The sequence below is a fragment of the Felis catus genome, chromosome A2 (genome assembly GCF_018350175.1).
Source record: "Felis catus isolate Fca126 chromosome A2, F.catus_Fca126_mat1.0, whole genome shotgun sequence".
Taxonomy (NCBI): Eukaryota; Metazoa; Chordata; class Mammalia; order Carnivora; family Felidae; genus Felis; species Felis catus.
The window spans coordinates 115,340,937-115,366,390 of record NC_058369.1 but is presented as its reverse complement, the minus strand read 5'-3'; the positions used below and the strand labels follow the sequence as shown (position 1 = coordinate 115,366,390).

The 25,454-nt window shown below is 40.0% G+C and overlaps 1 protein-coding gene across 9 annotated transcripts in view; it reads right to left on the bottom strand.

Annotated features, from left to right (window-relative positions):
- KLHL7 (kelch like family member 7) overlaps positions 1 to 23,955 on the bottom strand; it is a 69,923-nt gene extending 45,968 nt beyond the window's left edge. Inside the window, exons 1-5 of one of the 9 annotated variants that reach the window (XM_011280428.4) lie at positions 23,843 to 23,920; positions 8,438 to 8,568; positions 3,205 to 3,307; positions 2,044 to 2,137; positions 1,640 to 1,764 (exon numbers count right to left, since the gene is read on the bottom strand). In XM_011280428.4, the coding sequence (XP_011278730.1) occupies positions 1,640 to 1,764; positions 2,044 to 2,137; positions 3,205 to 3,283 (298 nt within the window). In that variant the 5' untranslated portion in view covers positions 3,284 to 3,307; positions 8,438 to 8,568; positions 23,843 to 23,920. Of the gene's footprint in view, positions 1 to 531; positions 609 to 1,639; positions 1,765 to 2,043; positions 2,138 to 3,204; positions 3,308 to 8,437; positions 8,569 to 12,286; positions 12,422 to 22,413; positions 22,516 to 22,884; positions 23,400 to 23,540 lie in introns of those variants that run through there. The other 8 variants (XM_019825599.2, XM_003982840.5, XM_045052488.1 and 5 more) reach the window with 8 other exon arrangements.
- Positions 23,956 to 25,454: the final 1,499 nt, after the last annotated feature.

Genomic DNA, 25,454 nt, shown 5'->3' with positions numbered 1-25,454 from the left:
TTTCCTAATATATGGGTCTTTTCGTTTGTGACCTACAACCACCTTTAAAATAAATTCCACCAGTATATTCCCCTGCATAGCTATTACCTGTCCTGTTCCATTTGGTCCATTTCCTTTTTTGGATACCAGCCACAAACTCATTCCCATCCCCTTTGCCTGCCTTTTATCCCTCCCTAAAATTTATTCTGCTCCCTATTTACCTGCCTACAAAGATCTTTTGCTCTGCATTCACAGTAGGGGTGTGTGACAGATGGAGTGATGAATCGTCTAGTTCATTACTAGAGGGGAGCCTAGAAAAATGGGGGAAAGAGAAGGCTTGCAAACTTCTCATGTATCTCCAGGAGCCCTTTCCCAGCTGTTGGCTTCTTGTCAGCACCCCTCATCTTCTCATGTCAAAAATCTTTGCATTGGTTGTCCTTGATTCAGCTTTCCTCTCCTCCCTGCCTTCCTAGGACTCCTACCCTGATTCTTTTCCCCTCTGAATCACAGCAAGGGTAAGAAAATACAAAGACCTGGATGTTCATTTATGTGCCACTAAAGATTATTTCACAGTGGAAAGCATACCATATCACACCTTGGGAAACTCTGATCAACTATTTCTGCTTTTCCTGACATGAAATATAAAATACTTTATTAATGGCTTTAAAATACAGTGCTGGGGCACCTGGATGGCTCAGTTGGTTAAGCGTCTGTCTGGCTCTTGGTTTCAGTGCAGGCCATGATCTCATGGTTCGTGAGTTTGAGCCCGCATCAGGCTCTGCGCTGACAGCATGGAGACTGCTTGGGATTTCTCTCTGCCCCTCTCCTGCTTGCAACTGACCTCTCTCTCAAAAATAAATAAAGACTTGGGGCGCCTGGGTGGCGCAGTCGGTTAAGCCTCCGACTTCAGCCAGGTCACGATCTCGCGGTCTGTGAGTTCGAGCCCCGCATCAGGCTCTGGGCTGATGGCTCAGAGCCTGGAGCCTGTTTCTGATTCTGTGTCTCCCTCTCTCTCTGCCCCTCCCCCGTTCATGCTCTGTTTCTCTCTGTCCCAAAAATAAATAAACGTTGAAAAAAAATTAAGAAAAAAAATAATAAAGACTTAAAAAAATAAAATAGAGTGCTATAGCAGTCTCTTACTTAGTATCTTAATTTATAGTCTAGGATTTTTAAGTGTTCTAGTATACAATAACGTATTTAATAATGTGGAGAGGCAACATGGGATAGTAGTTAAGAACAAGAGGACTTGAATTCCAACTCCAGCTCCTCCACATACTAGCTTTAAGACCTCAGGTAATATACACAACCTGTTTTCTCATCTATGACAGACCAATTGTAAGTACTGCAACAAAGGTAAACATTCATGTTTATGACATACCACACCACCACCAGACGCAATCCTTACTTTTTGTTCTAGATACACAAAAACTCATTATTAAAGCTATTTTATATTTTGGAAATTTTAATGGGCTTGTTCCTGCCCGGGTTAATAGGCATCTCCCTAAATGTCTCTTAAAATGTATTTTAAGTGTATTTTCTAGTGGACAATGTCTTTAAAATTAAATGAGGACACTTAGAATGACACTTTTTTTTTCCTTTATTAAAATGCACATTAAAGTTTGTTTTGGTTTTTATTTTAAATAGGAATATGACTTCTTACCAAGACAATTTGAAGCATCAACTTGTTCTTTCAAAAAATCAACACACATTTTCTTCACAGGTTCAATCTGGTACTGGTTTGCTGCATCTAACAAAGACTGAACGTTGTTGCTATTCACAGAAATTCTGCAAAGAAGTTAAAGTGAATTTAATTTCCTATAATTTTTTATTACTTAAATAATGCTTTGTAAAATGTATCCTACTAGCTCCTGAAATTAAACAAAAAATTAAACTTTTCGGTCCTTGCTTGCATGAGTATGTATGGCATAAGCTCCTCAAACTTCCCCATCCTTATGGTTTTTCCTGTTGAAGAATTTGGAGCACATCAATTTGTCACGATAATGCTCTGCCATAGTAGATCCCAACCTTACTCCTCCACAACAGAAATGATCCTTCTTAACTTACCTAGCAGTATAAGCAAATTCCACAAGTTGTTCAATAATGTCAGGTTCAGCATCTTTGAGTTCAACTTCAAAGGACTTTGATTCAAGCATGTTAGCTAAAATGAAAAGAAGAAATATAAATGACATGACTACTATCACCAGGTTAACTGAGGACCAGATCATTCCAGGCCATGTTAAATGTGGAGAAGAATAACAGGACAGAGAGCTCTCTGTTAATAAAGATCCCAGGAAGCCCAACATTCCTATAACAAATGCAAATTAATTCTCCACACTTGAGATGTGTCTTAAAATAAGGTAAGAAATTAGTGGATTAGTGTACTTCTTTAAAAAAACAAAAAGGGCCAAGTAAATAGAGATACATAAAACTAGATTTAGTATTTCCCCAACTCCTAAAATGACTTAGTGGCACTCTTCTAAATTGCTGTGAGCAAAACTACATCTGATATAGCTGGAGCCAATCTATGAGAACAATGACAATTGTTCAACTAGAAACTGCATCTCCATCAATAAAGCCTTTGGGCCTCTAGTGCTAGTGAAAGGACATTTTTCTTTTTTTTTTTTTTTAAATTTTTTTTTTTTTTCCAAAGTTTTATTTTTATTTTTGGGACAGAGAGAGACAGAGCATGAACAGGGGAGGGGCAGAGAGAGAGGGAGACACAGAATCGGAAACAGGCTCCAGGCTCTGAGCCATCAGCCCAGAGCCCGATGCGGGGCTCGAACTCACTGACCGTGAGATCGTGACCTGGCTGAAGTCGGACGCTTAACCGACTGCGCCACCCAGGCGCCCCAGGACATTTTTCTTTTGATCAAACATCATCATAACCCCTTTCCAATCTCTTCCATGTTTTATGGCCTTAATATCTTAAGGGCTTTAGAAGGTATTTTCTTCTTTTAAAAAAAAATTTTAAGTTTATTTTGAGAGAGAGAGAGAGAGAGAGAGAGAGAGAGAGAGAATGAGAATATCCCAAGCAGACTTTGCACCATCAGTACAGAGACCCAAGTGGGGCTTGAACTCATGAAACCTAGATATCATGACCTGAGCCGAAACTAAGTTGGACACTTAACTGCCTGAGCCACCCAGGTACCGGAAAGATATTTTAATTTAGACTCTAAGTCATTCTCATGGAAAAAATAACATGTTTTATTACTTTAAGATACTTACTTGTGAACATTAAGTTGAAAAAATGACTGGCTGCTGCAAGAACAACTCGATGAGCAGGTATCTTTCTTTCCTGGACCATAAGGATCACATCACACAACGTTTTCTAGTCAAGAGAAAAATAAATGAAATTAAAAGGGGGCTCACTGGGCCTGGCTTAGCACACATATAAAACTGGTGCTTGCCAAAGGTTTTATCTCTATTTTCTGTTCAAATCCAGTCTTTTTTCAGCACAGAATCTGTTTATAAGACCTATTTAGGAAGACCTTAGAGAGGTGCTATCATGATTTGCTGTATCAAAATGTGCTATTTTCCCAGTAGTAAAAACAGAAAAAAAGAAAAGATCTTTACAATCAGAAAAGAAGTATTCTACTAATCTGTTAGGGAAACCATTTTTTTTTTTTTTTTCTGACACAAATTCTTAAGGGATTTCTCATGGTAAAATTTTAAGGGGACACTAAATGACATAGGAGCAATGCCCTTGATGGTTTCTCAAACAGAACAATCTGGGTTTTTTAAATTATCTATTTGTTTTGAGATGCAGTGTGCACACTGTATTTCCCAAGAAAGTAACCTTCACAGAAACAACTCAGAATACACAGAGTGGACGAAGCAAATGACCATTCAGCACTCTTTCCTTAAGTAACACTTTTCTCAAATGCACTTCTGACAAGCTGGATACCAACCACTTTTATATTATGATCTCTAACCAAGGCAAAAATGGTATCACTCTAGATTGCTGAAAGAAGGCAGAGTCAGATTACATACTTACGATGCTAAAGAAATGAAATATTAAAGAAAAAATTTAAGGTTTATTGGAATCCTTAAACATGAATTTCAAGGAAAAAAACATCTTTTTTGTCAAACAAAATTTCAATTTCTTAATGAAGTTACATATGTAACCTCTAAGTTAGTCTCAGAGAAAATTTGATGCTTGCGATATATTAGGCACTCTCTTAGGCACTGGGAATATGAGGAAAATAATGTTATCAGAGTAAAAGAAAATCTATCACATATCTAAATGTCGGGTTAGTAGCTCAGAGGATGTGGCCTTTTGTAAATTTTAAATACTTACTAAAACTATTAATACAGTTTCTGATACTCTCATTATCAAATGAGATGGTAATGCTTAGAACAAGAAAAGAAATGGGCTTTATTTATATTTTATAGTTGGGTAAGAGAGAAACAAAATTTCACTTTTACAGCTATGTGAAGATTTTTTAAATAAGGCCTATGGTCTATTGCTTAGAAATTATATGCAGATTATTTATAGTTAAAGCCATTGTTATCCCAATAGTGTCTCGAAGTTTAAAATTTTTATTTCCTTTGGTCAGCTTTCAGGTGATTTTGCCACATACCACACCAAAAATACCAGGTAGCAAAACCAAGCCAATTATTTGGTTACCACCAAAAGAAACTGATCTAGTTGCTCAAAAGCAAGAAAGAAAACTAAAGGTGGAAGGAAAAGAAGGAAAGGAGGGACAGAAAAAGAACACTGATAGAGAACAGCAAATCAGGTAAGGGAGGGGTCTATGGCTGCTGACAGGAAGTTCCAGAAGATGTAGAACTGTATGGAAATGGAGCCAAAACCCTTTTCAAAATATACACTCAGCAACAGGGAGTTCTAGTGGCATGAATTTACAGGCACTGAAGAAAGTTAAAGAAATCAGATCTCTGCAAAGCAATTCAGTCTTCTCTAAGATTAATCTCCAGCTGGATATTAATGTTGTAGAAGGAAAGGGAGGAACTTTTTGTATCCAAATTGTGCATCTGACTGTACTACAGGAGATTAATAGGTTTTAACAAGAGATAGGACTGACTTAAAGAGAGAGGCTCCTATTGGGAAGAGTGTAACCACAGAAAACCGGAAGACAGAGACTTGCGTTACGTTAGACAGTACGAAAGATAACAAGTCCTATCTATATGAACTGAGGAGAAACCTACACAGAACTACCCTTTGAACAATACATGTTCACTGGACAAAACAAGAAAAAAAAATCTTGTAATTTTTTTGTTTATATTCCCCCATATTTGTTACATCTTTGTATTTATTATTTTCAGCTTTTGAATTTTTAGCCTCTCATAAATTGATAGCTTTAGGTGATTTAATTAAAAATTCTCACCATCTAAGATTACTTTCTTTAAGTTTTATTTATTTTGAGATAGAGCACGTGCACAAGTGGGGGAGGGTCAGAAACAGAAGAGAGAATCCCAAGCAGGCTCTGCACTGTCAGCACAAGCCCAATGAGGGGCGAGAACTAATGAACTGTGAGATCATGACCTGAGCTGAAGTTACTTATTTGAGCCACTCAGCACCCCACCCCCATCTGAGATTACTTTAAGTCAGATTTAGTTTAATCTTCATATTTATTACTGATAACTTATGTTTCATCTTACATATGCCATGTTCTTTTACATTACTTATTATGCTTCCTCGCTTTTTTTTCTTTTCCTTTTCTTCTTGATAGAGAAGGAGGGAGGGAGGGAGAGGGAGAGAGGGAGAGAGGGAGAGAGAGAGAGAGAGAGAGAGAGAGAGAGAAACTCTTAAGCAGGCTCTCCGCTCAGTGTGGAGCCTGATGTGGGACTCAATCCCATGACCCTGGGATCATGATATGAACCTGAAATCAAGAGCTGGATATTCAACCGACTAAGCCACCCAGGTGCCCCATCTTCTTTTTTTCTTTAAATACCAGTTGCTATTTTGGTCACATTTTCTTTGCACCTTTTTCTTCTTTTAGAGACTTAGAGATCTGTCAAATAGTTGCTGAGTGAATTCAGAAGTGTTACTAGTCAAATATTGTTCTAGGAATGCAAGGAGGGTTCAAGAACGATAATTCTTTAATATAATTCAGCATATATACAGGTTAAAAGAGAAAAACCTCATGTAGAAAAACTTCAATAGATGGCAAAATTAAACATTCATTTCCTTTCATGCTCTTTAATAAAGAAAATGATGCATCTATATAACGAAGGTCATTCGAATCAAGAGGAAACACCTGGGTGGCTCATTCGGTTAAGTGTCGACTTTGGCTCAGGTCATGATGTTACAGTTTGTGGGTTTGAGCCCTCAGTCAGGCTCTGTGCTGACAGCTCGGAGCTTGATTCAGATTCTGGGTCTCCCTCTCTCTCTGCCCCTCCCCTGCTCACACTGTCTCTCTCTTAGAAATAAATAATGAACATTAAAAAATAAATTAAAGGGGCGCCTGGGTGGCGCAGTCGGTTAAGCGTCCGACTTCAGCCAGGTCACGATCTCACGGTCCGTGAGTTCGAGCCCCGCGTCAGGCTCTGGGCTGATGGCTCAGAGCCTGGAGCCTGTTTCCGATTCTGTGTCTCCCTCTCTCTCTGCCCCTCCCCCGTTCATGCTCTGTCTCTCTCTGTCCCAAAAATAAATAAAAAACGTTGAAAAAAAATAAATTAAAAAAAAAAAAAGAAAGAGCAAACATCACGTTTAATGTCGACACAGAAGAGGCATTCTCATCTAAGAAACATATGCTGTCACTACTTTTTTCAATTATTGTTCTAGAAATTTTACCCAAATTGAAGCTGATACCTCAGCCCCTCTGGCCAACTTAGTAGTCTTTAAGTTTCAGAAAGCACTTTTAGCCCATGTGATTAACTAAGCCTTTCTTTGTATATCTACAGGTTATACATTGTTCCCTAGAAAGAACCAAATCCTCTTGCACAACCTCCCCCTGGGGCACCAATACACAACCTCCTGGCACTGTGATGATGATGTCTGTAGCTGGCATCAAGTCTGGATGCAATCAGGAAGGGTTACAGGTCACTGTGCTCTCTTTTTATTGATTAAATGCCCTAAAGTTCCTTTAAAACTCTTTGGACCAGGCAGAATAGTCAGAATTGGTTTTCAGACAAGAGTTTCCCTTCTCCCCAGATGGCCAGCCTCCTGAATAAAGCTCATATTCCTTTCCAATCAAAATTCCTCCCTTGAGTATTGGCTTTTCAAGCAACAAGTAGCCGAACTTGGGTTTTTTGGTAACAAAATCAGTAAGAAAATAAAGATAAATAAACCTAACACTTGTAGAACTAAATGAAAAGATGGCTAGACACAAATAAGATAAATATGAAAAAGCAACTAGCTAACCTATATGTGAGCAGTAAGCCATAAAAAAACACAAATGAGAAACAAACAAAAAAAACAACCAAAACAACCCATCATAGCAGCAACAAAATAATTAAATGTTGAGAAGTAAACCTAAGAAATGTGAGGGATCTACACTAAGCAGGAATTTGATGTATCATAAAGATACTATTTCAAAAATGTGGTAAGAAGGCAATGTTTAAGGCAGTGAAACTATTTTGTATGATAGTGTAACAGTGGATACACGTTATTATACATTTGTCAACATCCACAGACTATATAACACTTAGAAAAAACCCTAATGTAAACTATGGTTAATAATGTAACAATATTGGCTCATCAATTATAACAAATGTATCACACTTGTATTAACAAGATGTTACTAGTAGGGGAAACTGGGAGGGGGAGAGGGAAAACGGAAACTCTGCTTTCTGTTCAAGTTTTTGGTAAACCTAAAACCTCTCTAAAAAAGTCTATTAATTTAAAAAGTGGGATGAGAGAATGGATGATTGGAAAAAGACGGTATAACTGTTACCCATTTAGGGGAAATTAGATTTCTCTCTCATAATGCTCTTCCTCTGGGGAAAGTAAGTACTGAGAAGCAAAGTGCAGTCCTTTTCTCCACTGTCACTTGTGGAAGAGTGTGTACAAGATGAGCAAGAGTTAAGGCAGAGGTCACTGACCAAAAACTGCCCGGTCTGGTTCATTCTCTTCTATAATTTTGCCCCAAAGCGGAACATAACTCATCTCAAATGTTTGGAACCAACAGTGGAAGAGGGCTGTTGAAATCCATATGCATAGACACTCCAAGCCCTGTAGACAGAGGCAGAAACTCTGGTAATGCTTTAGTGCCTGCAAACATTAGGGACTTCTGTGGGAAGCGTCCTTCGGTCAGGAAACGTTCACCTGAAAAGAGGCAAGGATTTCAGGCAAGTGTTGGTAGAATGACCTTTTGCTCTCTTTACAGGTTTTCTTAGTAGGACTGCAAAAGGTAGGAGGCTCCATGTAAGCTCCGCAGCATTGCAGGAGGTTCTAGCTTTTAACAATGTGTGCTGGCATTAGTAGGAGGCATGCAATCAGCTGTCCCAAATTCTGTTCTTCATTGTATCCCAAGAAGAGGACCAGGGAATGACTAACCTTTGGGTTTATGTAGCTTGTCAACAAGGTTCTGCAATCAGTCCTGCACAGCGTGATTTCAAGTTGGCCCTGGGTATAACTCCCTGAGTAGACTGCAGATTCAACTATAGTTGGGTGGTGGATTTAAATCACTGAAAAGATAAAGGGAAATGGAGCCCTTATTATATGGGGGTAAATCTTCTTGGATTGAGATACTAGAAAAGCCTCAACAAAGCTATGATAAACTCAAAACCTAAGAGAAAAATTAAAAAGCCTTCAGAATCACATTTTCTCAGAAAGCCAAGAAAAACAGCACTGGATTTAAAGACACATAATCACAATAAGGCCAGTGGGAAAGGAAAGAAAAAGTTAGACACCAGATAAACAGAGGGAAAAGGGGACTTCTTCCTTAACGGAAACACAGGGCATGTTAGGTTAGGTCAAACAGCTTCGAAAGGGAAAGCATATACAGTTTGGTATAACTGCTCTTTAAAAGATAAGACTAGGAAAAAGAGTTATTTTTGCTTTATTTATTCAATTTAGGTGATACATACCAAAGAGATATAATGGAGGAAGAGAAATAAAACTCAGAAAAGGCCTGGATCTAGGAAATTTTTAAGAGCTCTTTCAAAGCTAAAGGTAAGGAATCATAAACATAATGACAGGATTGCCCTTAAAGAGTAGGACAGTTATAATAGGTGGTTACATTAAATTCAGATAGATTTGTAAACTTTTGGAAAAGGAAGATCAACAATAAAGTAGTTCCTCCACTACATAATTTGCAAGGTGGTGTGTCTGGGAAGACAGGAAGGCTACAGGCTATAGTGGAACATATCTGGGAAATGGGTGGAAATAAGACTCTAAGGGAGAGTACTAGATCACATTAAAGGGAAGCCAAATGACCCAGCCATAATCCAAGCCTAAGTGAATACTGAACTTGTCCATAATGGGAATTACTCTGCTGAAGGTTGGCAGTAACTGAATCAATACTGAACACGTGGACCTCTTTGTTTTCACTAGGACAGTGTCTTTTAAGAAAGGCACTAGAGAAAGAAGAAGCAAAACAAACATTTGGGCCCAAAATCAAAAGTTAAGGAAAAGGAAGTTATTCTGATCTGAATAAAGTTAGCTCCACACTATGTAGAAAGGAAAAGATTTAACTTAAACAGGTTAACAACTCAGCTGGTGATGCCTGAAAGAAACAGACAACAGAGACACAGCCCATTTTGACACACACAGGTAACAGAAAGGACTATGTGTGCTACTACTGAGTTTCCAAGGTCTGGAAAGCTCAAATAACGAGGAAAGGGAAGATTCTGAGGAGCACACTGCAAAGGCCATGTTGGTCCCCATAGGCTTTAGAGGAATCAGTCAAAGGCCATTCTCCAGCTGAGAAAAATGGAAAGGAAAAAAGACCCCTTCAGGAGGCAGGATTAGTAGATACAAGGAATTTCGCAGCAGGACAGGATCATAATGGGGACACAAGGGTGCAGAACTAGGAGGATCAGAACAGTAGAGAATGCAAGGCTACAGATTGTGCTTTGCCCGACTGCCTGCTACAAATGTGGATCATCCTCTCTCAAAGGACAGAACTCAACTATTCTAGCATTGGGGTGCGAGGAACACAAGGTTGAAAAAAGAAATAAAAATTAAGCTTTAAATGTGCAGGACAAAGGGGAACAAGAGAAATTCTAGAAGACCTGGCAGCTGGGCAAATCCCCCTGGCAAATTTCTCTAAGTACAAAATATCCTATGCCAGTGAAACATTACAATGCATAGACAAAATTCTTCCCTATATGGTAAAGTGTCCCTATTAGCCTCTTGATAAGTGATTCCTCTTAGCTGAGTTTAGAGTCTATAAATTATAGGTAGCCAACACAGACTGGCAACCTGTGGCAAGCCAAAAACCAAGATGTCCTGAAGTTTTCTTTGAAGATTCTCTGTTCTCTTAGAAACCGACGTTTCTGTTGTTTTTGTCTGGGAACAATGTGGGTTAGGACTGTATAGTAAGGTGTCAACATCTATTGTAGAGATGGGAGATTTGCTTGTATCTTTTCAGGTTTGTGGGGATCAGGATGATGCTGTACTCATCTTAAGAGTCCTCTGAACCCTTTGACATTCTGAAAACATGTGGCACCAACCACCTTGACACTGGAAAAATTCAGCTTTGGAGGTGCTAAACTAACTTAATATATGCCAGTGGAAGATAGCCCAGGCTGCAGCTGCTGAACAAAGTCCCAGAACCTACCCAAACACTTAAGTGAATGCTTTTTGGCTGAGACTTGGCATATAAGAAACCAGAGAGAACACACATTTGGAACTCCCTTTAATTTTAACCCACAAGGAAATCACAGATGTGGGAATTTAATAATGAGTGGGTTCATAACAGATTTGGGGGATTTTATATTGCTAGTATGGAATTAGATGGAGCGCTTTAAGCTGTCATTTGTATCACTCCAGATAATCTGGAAAGCTATGAATGACACCTTGGCTGAGAAAAATTTTAGATGGGAAATGCAAGTGAATTTCCAGTCTAGAGTTAATAGATTATCTACTCATTTTAAAGCTTTCTGGAGTAAAAAATTTAAATAATCTTCCTAAGGTGGTCTGCAGAAGACACATGGAAGAATAGGTATTGATAGAGGATGCCTTTAACATAGAACAAAACACTCCCAGGGCACCTGGGTGGTTCAGTTGGTTAAGCATCTGACTCTTAATTTTGGTGCAGGTTATGATATCATGGTCCATGAGATTGAACCCCTGTCAGGCTTCACACTATCAGCACAGAGCCTGCTTGGGATTCTCTCTCTGCCCCTCTCCTGCTCATGCATGTGTGCTCTCTCTCTCAACACAAATTAAAAAAAAAAAAAAAGAACAAAACGCTCCCTGTACAGGTTAAAAACAAACAAAAAACAGAAAACTTAAAACAAAAACAAAAACAAAACTTGGAAATAAGAACTTATAGCTACTTGGTCCAGTACATTCTGTTGGGAGTTGGGATGGGGCTCTGGTGCCTGAATACTATTATTCAGCCCTCTGAGATTCTCAACTCAGGGAGTTTATGTAAAGATTTACAGCCAAGTGAGACAAAATAAAACAGATGGGTGAGTGCTTAGTACTCCCCACCTACTCACACCCATATAATACTCCAATAATCTAAATTTTTAAATTTGCATATTCATATAGCGGGGTCCAAATCCACCTTATAGAGTCCACAAGACATATCCTACCTGTCCTCCTTAGCAGATGGAGACCTTAAGTAGAAGTATATGAGTCTCCTTAAAGACAGAGAACTGAGGGCTGAGGGAGGGAGCTGGGTGCATGCGTAAGGGATGGGCTAGATGGGTGATGGGTATTAAGGAGGGCATTTGTTATAAGCACTGGGTGTTGTATGCAAGTGATGAATCACGGAATCCTCCTGAAACCAATAATTGCACTGTATGTTAACTAGAATTTAAATAAAAATTTGGGGCAAAAAGTATGTAAGTCTCAAAAGAGTAACCCTACCATTAATAAAACAACGTCTTAAATCCTAGCTTCATTAGAACTTCTCTCTCATTGGGCAAAATTTGTAGGAGAGAGAGAGATGAGTTCAAGATACCTCATTTCCTCTTTCAGAAAGGTGAAGGTCAGAAATGTTTTTCCCAGCCCACACCACACACACACAGACAGAATACATATGTCTTTTCCTTTCAGGGAAAAGCCTTATAACAGTGGTTTTCAAACTTTTTAAGCAGTAGAATCCATTTTCAAATGATGTGATTACACATAATTTACACAGAAATAATGTTTTCCCTATAGCCAGAGTTAGCCTGGCAACCAAAGGATGGAAGAAACTCCCCTCACTCTTATGCTTAATGATTCACTCACAAATATTTTGCTTCTGATCTCAGCAATCAGTCTCTGGAGGTGGGTTCTGCTAGTTTAGAGATATGAGGACTCAAAAGAAGAATGATTCAAGTGATAGAATCATGTTTCCATGGAATTAGAAGTTAAAACTGTAGCCTGGCCATTTTGGCCTCCTCCTGCCACTGGGTAAAAAGAACAAAAGTTACTACATTTGGGTAGTTCTCTGAACCTGGCAAAGAAGGGGGGGGGGGGGAACCACTGCTCTTTATGGGACAGAAGATAGCTGGAGCTCAGGGGATCCCCTTCGGTATCTTTTGTCTGTTGGGAGAGAAGAGACCTCTGTGGGTCTCTTGAATTCCTATATATTTTAAAACCCGGACATGTCAAGAAGGCAAGGCCCTGACACTTTTTCCCTGGGCCACCATTTCTCAGGATTATGTTGCCAGCAAGCAACCATAGGGATGAGATACCTTCTCCCTCACAAGAATAAGGAGCAGGCTTGCTTATTGTTTGCTATAAAAATGGCAGATTCCTTAAGCTCAGTGTTCATTCCAGAGCTACAACACAAACCCACTGTGTGTATAATATCCATCTGGGCCCCGGGCAGGTCACCCTCATAGTACTTGTGGGGCAAGAGGAACTGACACATACATACGGATGCTCATAATGCTATGCTGTGAGTAAGCAAGTCTATTGTCTCTAATCTAGGAGTCTCATGTCTTCTGCCAGCATCCATTAAAGAGCAACAGGCTGGGGCGCCTGCGTAGCTCAGCTGGTTAAGCGTCCGACTGGCTCAGGTTATGATCTGATTCGTGAGTTCGAGCCCTGCGTCGGGCTCTGTGCTGACAGCTCAGAGCCTAGAGCCCGCTTCAGATTCTGTGCCTCCCTCTCTCTGCTCTTCCCTCACTCACACTCGCTCGCGTGCTCTCTCTCTCAAGAATAAACATTAAAAAAACAAAATAAAATAAAATAAACAGCAACAGGCTAACTAATCAACTTATAAATATCATAAAATCAAATTCCTGCCTAAGGCTCGTGCTGCTAAAGCTAGTAATAAGCATTAATGGAAGACTAATGTGACTTTATAGGTAATACCAAAGGTTCAAGATACCTAGGAATAAAGGATTAGATCATCCCATCAGAAAAAGAACCTTGAGGAGTTGGCTAAAGACAAATAGGAATAGTCAGGGAAGGATGAAGTCATGAAAACAATGCATAATAAAAATATTAAATAACAACAATGTGGCTTGCATTTTTATTTTCATCTTTGCACACACGTGCATGCGTGCGCACACACACACACACACACATATATATTTATGTTTATTTGAGAGAGAGAGAGAGAAAGAGAGCATGCACATGCACAGGGGAGGGGCAAAAGAGAGGGAAGAGAGAGAATCCCAAGCAGGCTTTGTGCTGTCAGTGCACAAGAACTCAACAACTGTGAGATCATGACCTAAGCCAAAATTGAGTTGGATGCTTAACCGACTGAGCCATCCAGGCACCTTTTTGCTCTTATATTTATATAAGTCTTAACTATGTGAAACTCTCCCCTTTACAATCAAATAAATCTATTAAGACTTAGGCCTAAGAATCTTGAAAAGACTATAGAAGAAACTGGTATCACCAATAATCTTGAACTTCAAGTTAGATATGGTAAGTGAAAAAGACTGATGACTTTTTTTTAATTATAGGAATGAGCATAAGTGCATACATGTTTGTATTTAACAGCTTGAGGTATATAGATCACAGTAGACATTTGTGGATTCTGGCAACCTAGCACCCAATTTCCTGCCTATTAAAACCCGAAGCTCCTGGGGTGCCTGGATGGCTCAGGTCATGGTATCACTGTCTGTGGGTTCAAGCCCCGCGTCGGGCTCTGTGCTGACAGCTCAGAGCCTGGAGCCTGCTTCAGATTCTGTATCTCCCTCTCTCTCTGCCCCTCCCCTGCTCATGCTCTCTCTCCCCCTCTCAAAAATAAACAAATTAAAAAAAAACAAAACCCAACCTCCCATTTCTGGAAAATTTTCTCATTATGAAAATGGTGAGAGGGCAATTCTCAGAGCCTGACTCTCATTATGGAAACTAGAAGTCAGTTGTTTCTATTATTCACTTACCAGAGCCAAAACCTGGCAAACAATCTAAGGCCAGTCAATTATATGCCAGCTTTCAGGATTTTGAATCTTGAGCAAATGATAGAAAGATGGAGGAAAAATCTCTTTACGGTGGTGGCAGCAGCAGCAGGTAGTCAAGACTGTGCCTACACTGTAATGAACTCCAGGGTTTGTGAAGCCTAGCTAACGGAGAATGCCTGATTTCTGCCTGTTTGCCATGCTTGCTCATCTTCCAGCCTGTGGTCAACATTATAAGCTTCTGAACTTCTTACAATAAATTATTTTGACTTGAGAACATATTTCTTTTGCTGATAACCAAGAATGACAGTAGACTCGTTGTGATAACAAAATCAACAATATTTAACATCAAATAATTTATTAAGAGTTTTCACATTCTCCCTCTCACTATCCCCAACATCAGTAAGGTAGGTCAGTATATTATTATAATCATTATTGTGTAAATATAAACATAAAAGGCTAAAGAAGTTGACTTGCCCAATGTCACACAATTAGGAAGAGCTAGGATTCAAACCCAGATCTGTTTGATTCCAAAACTCAGGTTATTTCCACTATAGCATATTGTTTCCCATAGCAATGAGTGACTAAAGACAACATGACTAAAAGAAGTTTTATAGAAGATACAAAGATATTTTAAAATCATTGTTCATGATAAAAGCTTACAGTATAATATTAAATTGTGATTGAATTTAAGTGCAATTCAAAGGTCTAAAAAAGAACTAATTTCATTCTGGCAAACCATTTTCCAGTAGACTAACCTGATACTGAGTATAGAATTTATGACATTTAGCATAGATGGCATATTAAGAGTGCCTCTCTTAAATATTAATCAACCACATTTTAGACAGTTCAACAGAATGTAACTAAATTATATGCTATATTATTATGTATTAAAATATATAATATGCCAGCTGTTTTAATGATATGAATCTTTGTAATAGATGCCCACTGGAGTAGCTACCCAACTTGTAATTCTCCATTCCCCAGAAATGGAATAAAGTACATAAAATAACCCTTTCAAGATCATGTTTGTGCTACATGACCTTGTTCTCCTTAGCATAGATCATTGATTCAAAGGGTTAACATTCAACCCAAACTAGGTCTATCAGATCCTCTCTCTCCAGGATTTGAAACTCTGAAAGAGAAACAGATTGGCGGTAGTCAGAGCTGAGGTGCAATGAAGGCAGTGTCCTAGAGAGAAGTTAAGAGGCCTCTGGGGTTGGCATGGTTCTTGCAGCTCCCAAATCTTGATTTTCTTCTCCTCAGAGGGAATTTTAATACAATCATGTCTCCTTTAAGATGTGCTTCTGTATTCAACACACATGTGGTAAGTGTCATGATGGCAGTATGCACTTTATACTACCAGAGTTTTTTTTTTTTTTTAATTTAGAAGTACATTTTACTTTTTTGAAGTTTTTATTTAAATTCTAGTTAGTTAACATATAGTATAATATTAGTTTCAGGTATACAATTTAGTGATTCAACACTACCATACAACCCCTGTGCGCATCACAAAAAGTGCATTCTTTACATCTCCTTATTTAACCCACCCACCTCCTTTCTGGTACAGTTTGCTCTCCACAGTTAAGAGTCTGTTTCTTGGTTTGCCTCTCTCTCTCTCTTTCTCCTATGCTTGTTTGTTTCTTAAATTCTGCATATGAGTGAAATCATATGGTATTTGTCTTTCTCTGACTGACTTTGTTTTGTATAATATTCTCTAGCTCCATCCATGTTGTTGCAAATGGCAAGATTTCATTCTTTTTTATGGCTGAATAAAAAGTGTGTGTGCATCTGTGTGTGTGTGCTTGCATGCGTGTTGTTACCCATTCATCAGTCAGTGGACATGTGGGCTGTTTCCATAGTTTGGCTATTGAAGATAATGATGCTGTAAACATTAGGGTGCATGCATGGTTATTTGAATTAGTATTTTTGTATCCTTTGGGTATATACCACTGGTGTTTAAAGAACATTAATCTCATCCTGGAAAGCCTTGGCCACAGAGGAGGCAGGTCCCTCTCCATGTACTCACCATTCTGTCCTTCCTTTGTCCTCTAAAATCTGCTCCCTCCCCCACCATTCCATTAAAACTTTATTTGCTAAATGCACCACTTTTCAAACCCAGGGAACACTATCTTTTTTTGGCCTCCCTACTACATTTGATACTCCTGTCTCCTCTTCTTTGTAACTTATATCTAGGTTTCAATGACATTATTCCCTGCTGTCTTTCTTCCTTCCACACCTCAATCTCCAATGCACTTTTCTTTCTATCCTTTAAAATGTTGATGTTCCCCTAGAATTTCATCCTGTCTTTTCTTCTTACTTCCTCCTCAATCTCTAGGTGTTATCAACCATACCTATGACATCAACTATTTACTTAACAAATATTTGACACCTATGTGGTAGATGTTGGCAATATAGCACTGAATAAGACAGATATTGTCCCTGCCCTCAAGGAACTTAGCGCCTAGTAGCAAAGACATACATACAAAGTGTTTGTCTGTCTAATAAAGAAGATCAATGGGTGAAGGAAAGAAATAGAGTATATGTAGTACATGCCCTTGACCCAACGAAGGGCATTCAGGGAGGAAGTGCCATTTATGGTAAGAACTGAGCATGAGTAAGAGGGAAAGAGTTACAAGCACTGATACAACATTTTAGGCTCTGAAGGAAGACAGGTGCCTTGGAGTGAAATGGCTATGAGAACAGTGGTATGAAATCTGACTGAAATAGGATGGGATCAGGTCAGACAGGGCTTTGAAGGCCAGGGTGAGGATAAATATTAATTACAAATCCATGGTAATTAACCTCAAAAAAAAAACACCTTCAAAAATACTGCCAGCCATCATACCATTTCCACTCCACAAAAACTATTTTCCTCAACCTCTAACTTCATTTTCTTCTTCCTTCATTTCAGCAGATGGTCTCATTTGCTACTTTTCAGAGAGACAGCCTCTGACAGAGGCTCTTTTATTCTGATTCCAAACCTCTCTTCCAACCACTCTTCCTTCCCACTCTGATGAAAGAGAAACTATCCTCCTCCCATGACAGATTAATTACCTTTACTTTAGATCTTATCTCAGGAATCATCTATCAATTATACATTCTGTTTCATATACATTCAACCTCTACATCTCAAATGAATTCTTCCTTTCAGTTTTGAAGCACACTTATATCTCCTCAGTTTAAACACATGAAACCAAACAACCTTCATTTGGACTCCCCTACTCCCTTCTGGGCCAAGTTTCTCCAAAAATATTGTCTCAATGGTCTCATATCCTACTCATGCCAATCTGACTTCCATCTGTCTTCCAATCAAAACAACACACTACAGTCAACAACTCCCCTGTGTTGCTATATCATATCTTGACTTCTCATAGGCTTCAAAATTTGCCATCCTCCTTCTGAAACAATTTCTTCCCCGATTTTGAAAACTCTCACTTTCCTCTTACTCTTCTGGTCTTTTTTTTGGGGGGGGGGGAGCGGGGGTCTCCTTTATAGGCTCCTTCCTATTCTTTATCCCAGACTCCTGACTCTCCATAGTTTCAACAAAGTTATCTTCTATCTGCAGATAATCACAAATTTACACTTAAAACAATTTTTTTAAGTAAACTCTATCCCCAAAATGGGGCTTGAATTCACAACCCTGAAATCAAGAGTTGTGCACTCTCCTGCTCTACCTACTGACCAAGCCAGCCAGGTGCACCACAAATTTATACTTTTAACCCACAACTCTCAAACCTGTCAGTTCATTATATACCTTGCTGTCTCATGGTATTGTGAACTGAACATATCTAAAATACAACCTATAATCCTTTCCTCAAAGCCTTGATCCTTTTCTCTAGTGTCTCCTCTCTTGGTGGCTAATGTCATCATCTATCTAGTTATGAATTCTAGAACCCTAGAGGTCATAACTGACAACTTGTATTAAATCTCTAATCATCGAATCAACCACCATATCACAAGAGCAACAAAAATAGCCAACATTATCAGGTCATGCTTTATTTTACTTTGGCTATCTAATTTAGTCATCACAACCACATGTGAGAGTTATCATCACCAAGATCTATTGATTTTACCTCCTAAATCTTGAATATGTCATCTTTTCCTCATTACTACTACTGCTACCACCTTAGTCCAAGGGACCATCTGAGTTACTGAACAACTTCCTATTTGGTCTGCCAACAACCACTCTGAGAGTTCTCCCATTTGGCCACAGATTAGGCACCATCTTTTTCAAAAGAAAAACAAATACTCACAGATCCCTTTTCTGTTTCTGTCACACTCACACTCACACACACACACACCACATCTGAAGGGGTTTTAGGATAGAGGCAACCCCCCCTAATGTCTTATGAGACTATGCATGGACAGTTCTCTACTTCTCCAGTTTCATGTTCGCCGTCCTCCCCCTTATGTTCTGTGCTCCAGTCACACTGGCCTTTAATCAGTATCTTGCACTTGCCATTCTATGGTAAGTAGGTCTTTTGACTCAGAACCTCTGCATTTGTTGTTCCATCTACCTAAGAGGCTCCTCCTTAAGGTGCCCTTACTCTTATTTCAGCTCTCAGTTCATTTACCAGTTTCCTGGGGAAATCTTCCTGATGTCAAATGATTTATTCATATGCCCTCACTGTACTATGTTCTTCTCTTTAATAATACCTACCACTGTTGCAATTTTACATGTGTGTGTGACTGCTTGACTAATGTCTCTCTTACTAGACAAAACCCACATGAAGACAGGGACTGTCTGGTTTTGCTCATCACTGCAACTACACAATCTAGCAAAATGCCTAGCATACAGAGTGGGTCTCAATAAATATTCATGTGAAGGGCTGAGTTAGAAAGTCAAACTGAGATAAGGGAATAAATCAACAGTGAGCCAAAAAAAGGCAGTGAATCTACCCACCTTTTGGTTTTAACAAGGGGGAGAGAGGTATTATTTACAGGGGAATGTTGAGACTAAGAATAGGTGGATTGGTTTGGTTGGCTTAAAAGCTAGGGAGGTTAAAACATGACTGAATGTTGATGGCTAGAGTCTAGTAGAAAAGAAGAAGTTAAGGGTGTTTAGCAGAGATGGAGTAACCAACAATATAACTTTTCTGACCAGACTGAGTCAAAGCCCAGGTGAAATCACTGGCTTTAGAGGGAAAAGAGGCAGCTTCTTCATGGTAGCAAAATAAAATGTGACAAAATAGGCTTAAAGACTTGGTGGTAGAAAGTTAAAAGTTAGATAGTTCCAAACTAATGTCTTCTATTTATTTGTGATATCACAAGAGGGATGCCCTACTGAAAATGAGGATATAGAGAAAAGACTCAGGTTAGAGAAAAACAGTAAAATTAATGGAAAGTAGGATTGATCACCAGTACTGACAGCCCTGTTGAAATTAGGACTTACCTAGCAGAGGACTGTTCAATAATGGGATATTCTCCAGCTGTGCTTGGAAGCCTTGCACAAATAAGGTAAATTGTCATCAATGCTTTTGGCCAGATGGATATGAAAAAAAGGCTGAATGTCAAGAAAGCCTGGGGCATTTGAAAGGGAGTGAAGAGAGAGATGATTATCTCCTAAACTGGACAGACAAAAGGAGAAGGCAGCAATTAAGAACAGGAAGGTCTGAATGGTGGGAGTTGTATATGGGAACTGTTAGCTGAATTAAGTAAGACAAAGCTGGTAGAAAATACATGCCCAAGAAGTGTTTCTCTTACTGAAGATGTAATGCAGAGGGTTTAGATCATTCACAAGAGACCCTAAAGAAAATGACTACCAGTAATTAACAATCTTTAAGAGGTGACTGTACAGAAGCTGAGTCCTTTTAGTTGGTAAATAATCCCAGTTAACTGCTCAGCATCCAGTCTTCAAATCAGCTTTTTTTTGGTTCTCTCACATAATTCTCAATAGGGCTTTAACATAAGCTTTTAAATTCTAATTATGCTTTAATTCATTTAACATGAGAAAACTATAAACTACAGTGGTACTCCGAAAGGTCTCAAAACATATCCCTCGAGTGTTAAGGGTCTCCTAGACTTCATTAACACAGTGACAGCAACTGGATAGGAGCAGTAGTGACTATGACCCAGTCCTCCTTTGTAGAGCCCCTCTCTAGTGTATTAGGTAATAAAATTAATCTAAACAAAAAGTTAGGGAAATAAAAAGGTGCTCAACCTAGTAAGATGCTACAATACACCCGCTAGAATGGTTAACATTATAAAGACTGACAATACTAAGTGCTGACAGAGAGCAAAACCCTCTCTCGTACACAGCTGGAATGAGCATGAACTGACACAACTTTGGAAATTACAGGACAGTGTCTATCAAAGCTAAATGTAGTGTAACCTATGACTCCACAGCTCCGCTCTTATGTAGTTCCCAACAGAAATGCAGACATGCACACATCCAAAGACATGTACAAAATATACAGAACATTCCAAGTAGAACTAGTCTTTATAGTGCCAAACTAGAAATGACTCAAATGTCCATAATGATGGAATGGATAAATGTGGTGTATTCATACAATGGAATACTAAGCACAACGAGGATGTACTAAAGTGACACAGAACGACATAAATCTCACAAACATAATGTTAGCTTTAAGAAGCCAAGACTCAAGAATATATACAGTAGGATTTCATTTATATAAGTTCAAAAACAGAAAAAATCTATGGTGATAGAAGTTGGAACAGTGGTTGCCTTTGGTGGGGGGGGGTAGTGATTCAGAAGAGTGTAAAGGGGGACCTCTTGTGTACTCTTCATGTTCTATTTCTTATCGTTGATGGTGTGTTTAGTTTGTAATAATTCAATGAGCTGCATGTTTATGATTTGTATCCTTTTAGTGAATTCTCTACTTCATTGGAAAGTTTACTTAAAAATAAAAGGCTAGAAATGACTGCAAGGATGATGAAGGAAAAGGGGCCCATAAGAAGCTGAGGCTGCTGGCTCTGTACAACCTCCTTGGCCACTACGTATAGAATTGACTGCTATGTTATGGAGAGATGAAATGACCTAAGTCATATTTATCTAAGATCACAAAACTAACTAATGGTACAGCAGGAATTTGAATTCAGGCTTTCTAATTTCAGTGTTCTCAAGTGCTTGTAAGAATGTTTCTGGGTGTGTACAGAGGGGTCCTTGTCATCTAGGCACTCATTATCCTGATCCCCAAAGTAATGAAGTCATATGGGAAAGAAAAAAGAGTCACAACACAAAAATATTCACTGAAGAACAAGAACACTTATAAAACTGGTTCTCATCCAAACATTCTTCCTCTGGCTCAGACCACTTTCTATTTCTGCCAATCCCATCAAATGCCCTTGTCAGTCATTCTTGGTGAGTCTCTCCTGTGTTACGACGTTAAACAATACGAGTACAATGTACATCAACTGCAAACGAAACTGCACATCTTGCAAAAGGATTCCATGAAGTTGGTGAAAATTCTACTGGAGAATACCTTAAAAACATGCAAAGCCATTGACAAAAAGAGAACCCGCAGATTAAGATCAGTGAACCACTGTGGAAGAGATCTCTGGTTGTTCCAGCTCTATTTTCCCCTACTACACAGTAACAGAATCCTGATTTTTCAGTAACTTTATTTCTAGTTTAACAGTGGATAAACAGAGGTTAACATAGTCTAAAGCTAAATCTAAGAAATGGATACAATTCAATTTTTGAACCCAAACAGTTAAACATACAATCCCCTTTTCCTCAAGTAAACAGCTGATGCTGCAACCCAGCTGCAACCTATCTACATAAGGAATGAGGCAAGCTTTACAACGCTGGAGTCCACAGATGAAACCACCTCTCTGGGGATGGGGGAGGGGGGCGGGGGGGGGGGGGGGGGGGAAGGGTTGCCAGAAACAAATTTGAGCACTGGTTAACTGTGTTTAACTACCCTTTAGGAGCACACACTTGTTAAATGCACCAGTAATTTGAAGTCACCGGTGTTGCAAATATAAAAAGGTTTACATGAAAGGAACTTGAATGTATACATGAAAATAGATACATGAAAGTCAGTTACATACAATACTGAATGCAGACATTCACGGCGACTTCGGCACAAAAGCCGGGGAAGATTTAAAGGCATTCAGACAGATCTGTACCGCATTCATGCACCATGCCAGGAGCTGATGAACAAAGACAAGATCCCTGCAGTCAGAGTTTGCTTCAAGAAATCAGAAGCTAGGATCTTCTTACAAATCTCAAATTCCTGTACTGTTCTCCATATTCCCATCAAAACCACTAGATAAGCAAACCGGGTTTTGCAGTTATTCATACACCCTGCTTTTGTCTTCTTTGGAAACAGGACCACAGCTATAGAACAGAAACATTCCCACATCTAAGATGCCTATTTGCTATAAATAAAGCTTACGGTAACCAAGTGACTTTTCTATACTTACTGGTATAAGATGTTATGGAATTAAAAAAAAAAACCCACCAAAAAACCTCTCTTGTCTACATCCTCCGCGTTAAGATCCGTTCTTTTCATCACCCACCTTTCGCCGACGTGAAGACGGTCATTAATGCGCCACACGTCAAGGACAGAACAAAGAGCTCCTCTTAATAACAGAGGCGCAGAGGGGCCTTAAAAGACTGCGCGGTATTTATCGGTGACTGTCTCTGCTCTAAATTAACACGTACAGGAGGATTTGCCTTCAACTAGCTCCACCCGGGGAACACAGACGAGGGGCGGGGATCCTTATCTAAGAGTAGCTGATTTCAGGCCAGCAATGCTTCTTCCTTCTGAGGGGGCTTCGGGCTGGGCTGTGCCAATGGGCTTCTTCGCACGAGATCTCACGACACCTTAACGCGGCGGCTCGCCAATGGAAGGATCCTCGCCTCACAAAGAGATAACTAGGGCAGAGCTGTTACACAACCGATACGCGATGCCGAATATGCCAGCCCAGGAGTCTCCCAGGAGCCTGACTTGCGAGCCACGCAGCACCGGCAGACGAGGAGACGCTTCTGCTCGACAAATGGTTAACGCGACCCTCTACTAACAGCAGCTCGGCTGGCGTGCGAAAATGGAAGGAAAGGCGAGGACAGAGGAGAGTCGCGATCACCACCGGGCGCGGTTTCGGCCCAGGGAGCCAGGGGCGCGAGTCCCGGACCCCCTCCCCCCTGGCGTCCGTCACTCCCACAAAGGCGGTACCTGTTTCCGCATGTTATTCATGACGCCCATGAAGCCCGCCAACAATTTAGCTTCTTCTCGAGCAGCAAGTTTCTTCTCGGTCTTCTTCTTGCTGCTCTTCTCCACCCCGGAGGCTGCCATCCTCCGTCAGCTCCGTTCACGCCCGGGGCTGTGGCCGGGCCGAGCGGCGGGGGGCTGCACGCTCAGGGCACGCCGGGGCTTCTGCTTACCAAACACCGCGGCCGGGACTGCGGCTGCAGTGCCCTGCTGCCGGCGCGGCCACTGCGGAAGGACAAGGCCTGGCGGCCCCCTCAGAAACTCACCGGGAGGCGACGTCGCGGGCTCAGCGGCGTCCCGACCGAACTGGAGCCGGGCTGAGGAGTCTGCGCACTTCGCCCACGGGGGCGGGGCACTATGAAGGGAGCGGTGGGCGGGGCGTGCGCGTCACAGAGGCGCGCCGCTCCCTGCGACGCGGCGCTGGGCGGGAGGCTGGGTCGCCACCGGGAGCAGGAACGGTTTTGACTTTCAGCGGCCCCAAGGACGAGCGTGCGCTTCCATTTCCCCAAGTCAGATTTTATAAATTTAGGTTATGTGGTGAGATTATATATATATTTTTTGGGAGCGTAGGCGGTAGGACACATTAGGGTGTCTCCCGTTAGCGTAAGCTCCTTAGGAACAGGATTGGTGTTTTCTTCACTGCAGCATCAGACGCAAACTGTAGGCGCTCATAATATATTTATTAAATGATGAAAGATGTTCACGTACTGCCAGTGAAAGGCGTATTACACAGAATACAAGATTTATTTGCTTGGGATTCATAGAGCAAAAACGTACAGTCCCGTTGGCGTCTCCCTGATGTGGAACGCCTGCCTACTTAGGCTGGATTACTGTGTTTGAAACCAGAAGATCAGGTGTCAGCTCCAGAAATCTTCAGTTAGTCTTCCCCAAATATTCTACCGGAACTCAATCACAGAACGCAAGAAAAGACTTTTGGTGACTCTAATAATCGTTCTAGTGCATGATAATATACAAGATCATTTGAAATTATACATTGTTTCACATTCTGAAAAATTTCTATATAACCCAGAGGGTAGAAGATTTTCTACCTATGTCTATATGGGTATGTATGGAGACATGTTTTATGGAAAATAACATGCTATTGAAGTATTATGCTTTCTCTTCATGAAGACAAACTATACAATAACTCAAATGAAAAAGCAAGGGGTATATAAGCCTCCATTTTTACGAAAGTCTAAGGCATTTATGCCTCTGTGCACTTTATCTTTCTTCTCTTAATCTAGAGGTTCTCAGATCTTGTATTTTAGCTAGTTCATAATTTGAGGTTTTATACTGGACCCTGGAAATAGAAACCATTTATTCCTCATGAAATTAGAAATGAGGAAAACCCTACGTACTTCATCAAATGCCCCAGGACACTGAAAAATATGAGTGCATTTAAATATTTATTTTAATTGAAAGGAAGTGGAAACCTGTCTTCTAACTCTTGAGGCCTTGGGAGTCACTAAGGATCCATGATTCCAAAGCCTAAATACAGGTGAGGAGATGGAATACTCATCTGTAACAAGGCAAAAAAACCCAAGAAACAGTAATCACCTACTTGATGTTAAATCAATCCTTTTACATATTGCAGAATATGCCTCCTTTTATTGTGCTTTGCTTTATTGTACTTTGCAGGTATTGCACTTTTTTAAATTAAAGGTTTGTGGTAATACTGTGGTGAGCAAGTCCTCATTTCAGTCTGCTGATAAGCACAATTTTTCCAACTGCATTTGTTCACTTTGTGGGTCACATTTTGGTAATTCTAGCAATATTTTATATTATTATGTTTGTTATGGTACTCTTGATCAGTGACCTTTGATGTTACCATTCTAATTATTTTGGGGTGCCACAAACTGTCCCTATATAAGATAGTGA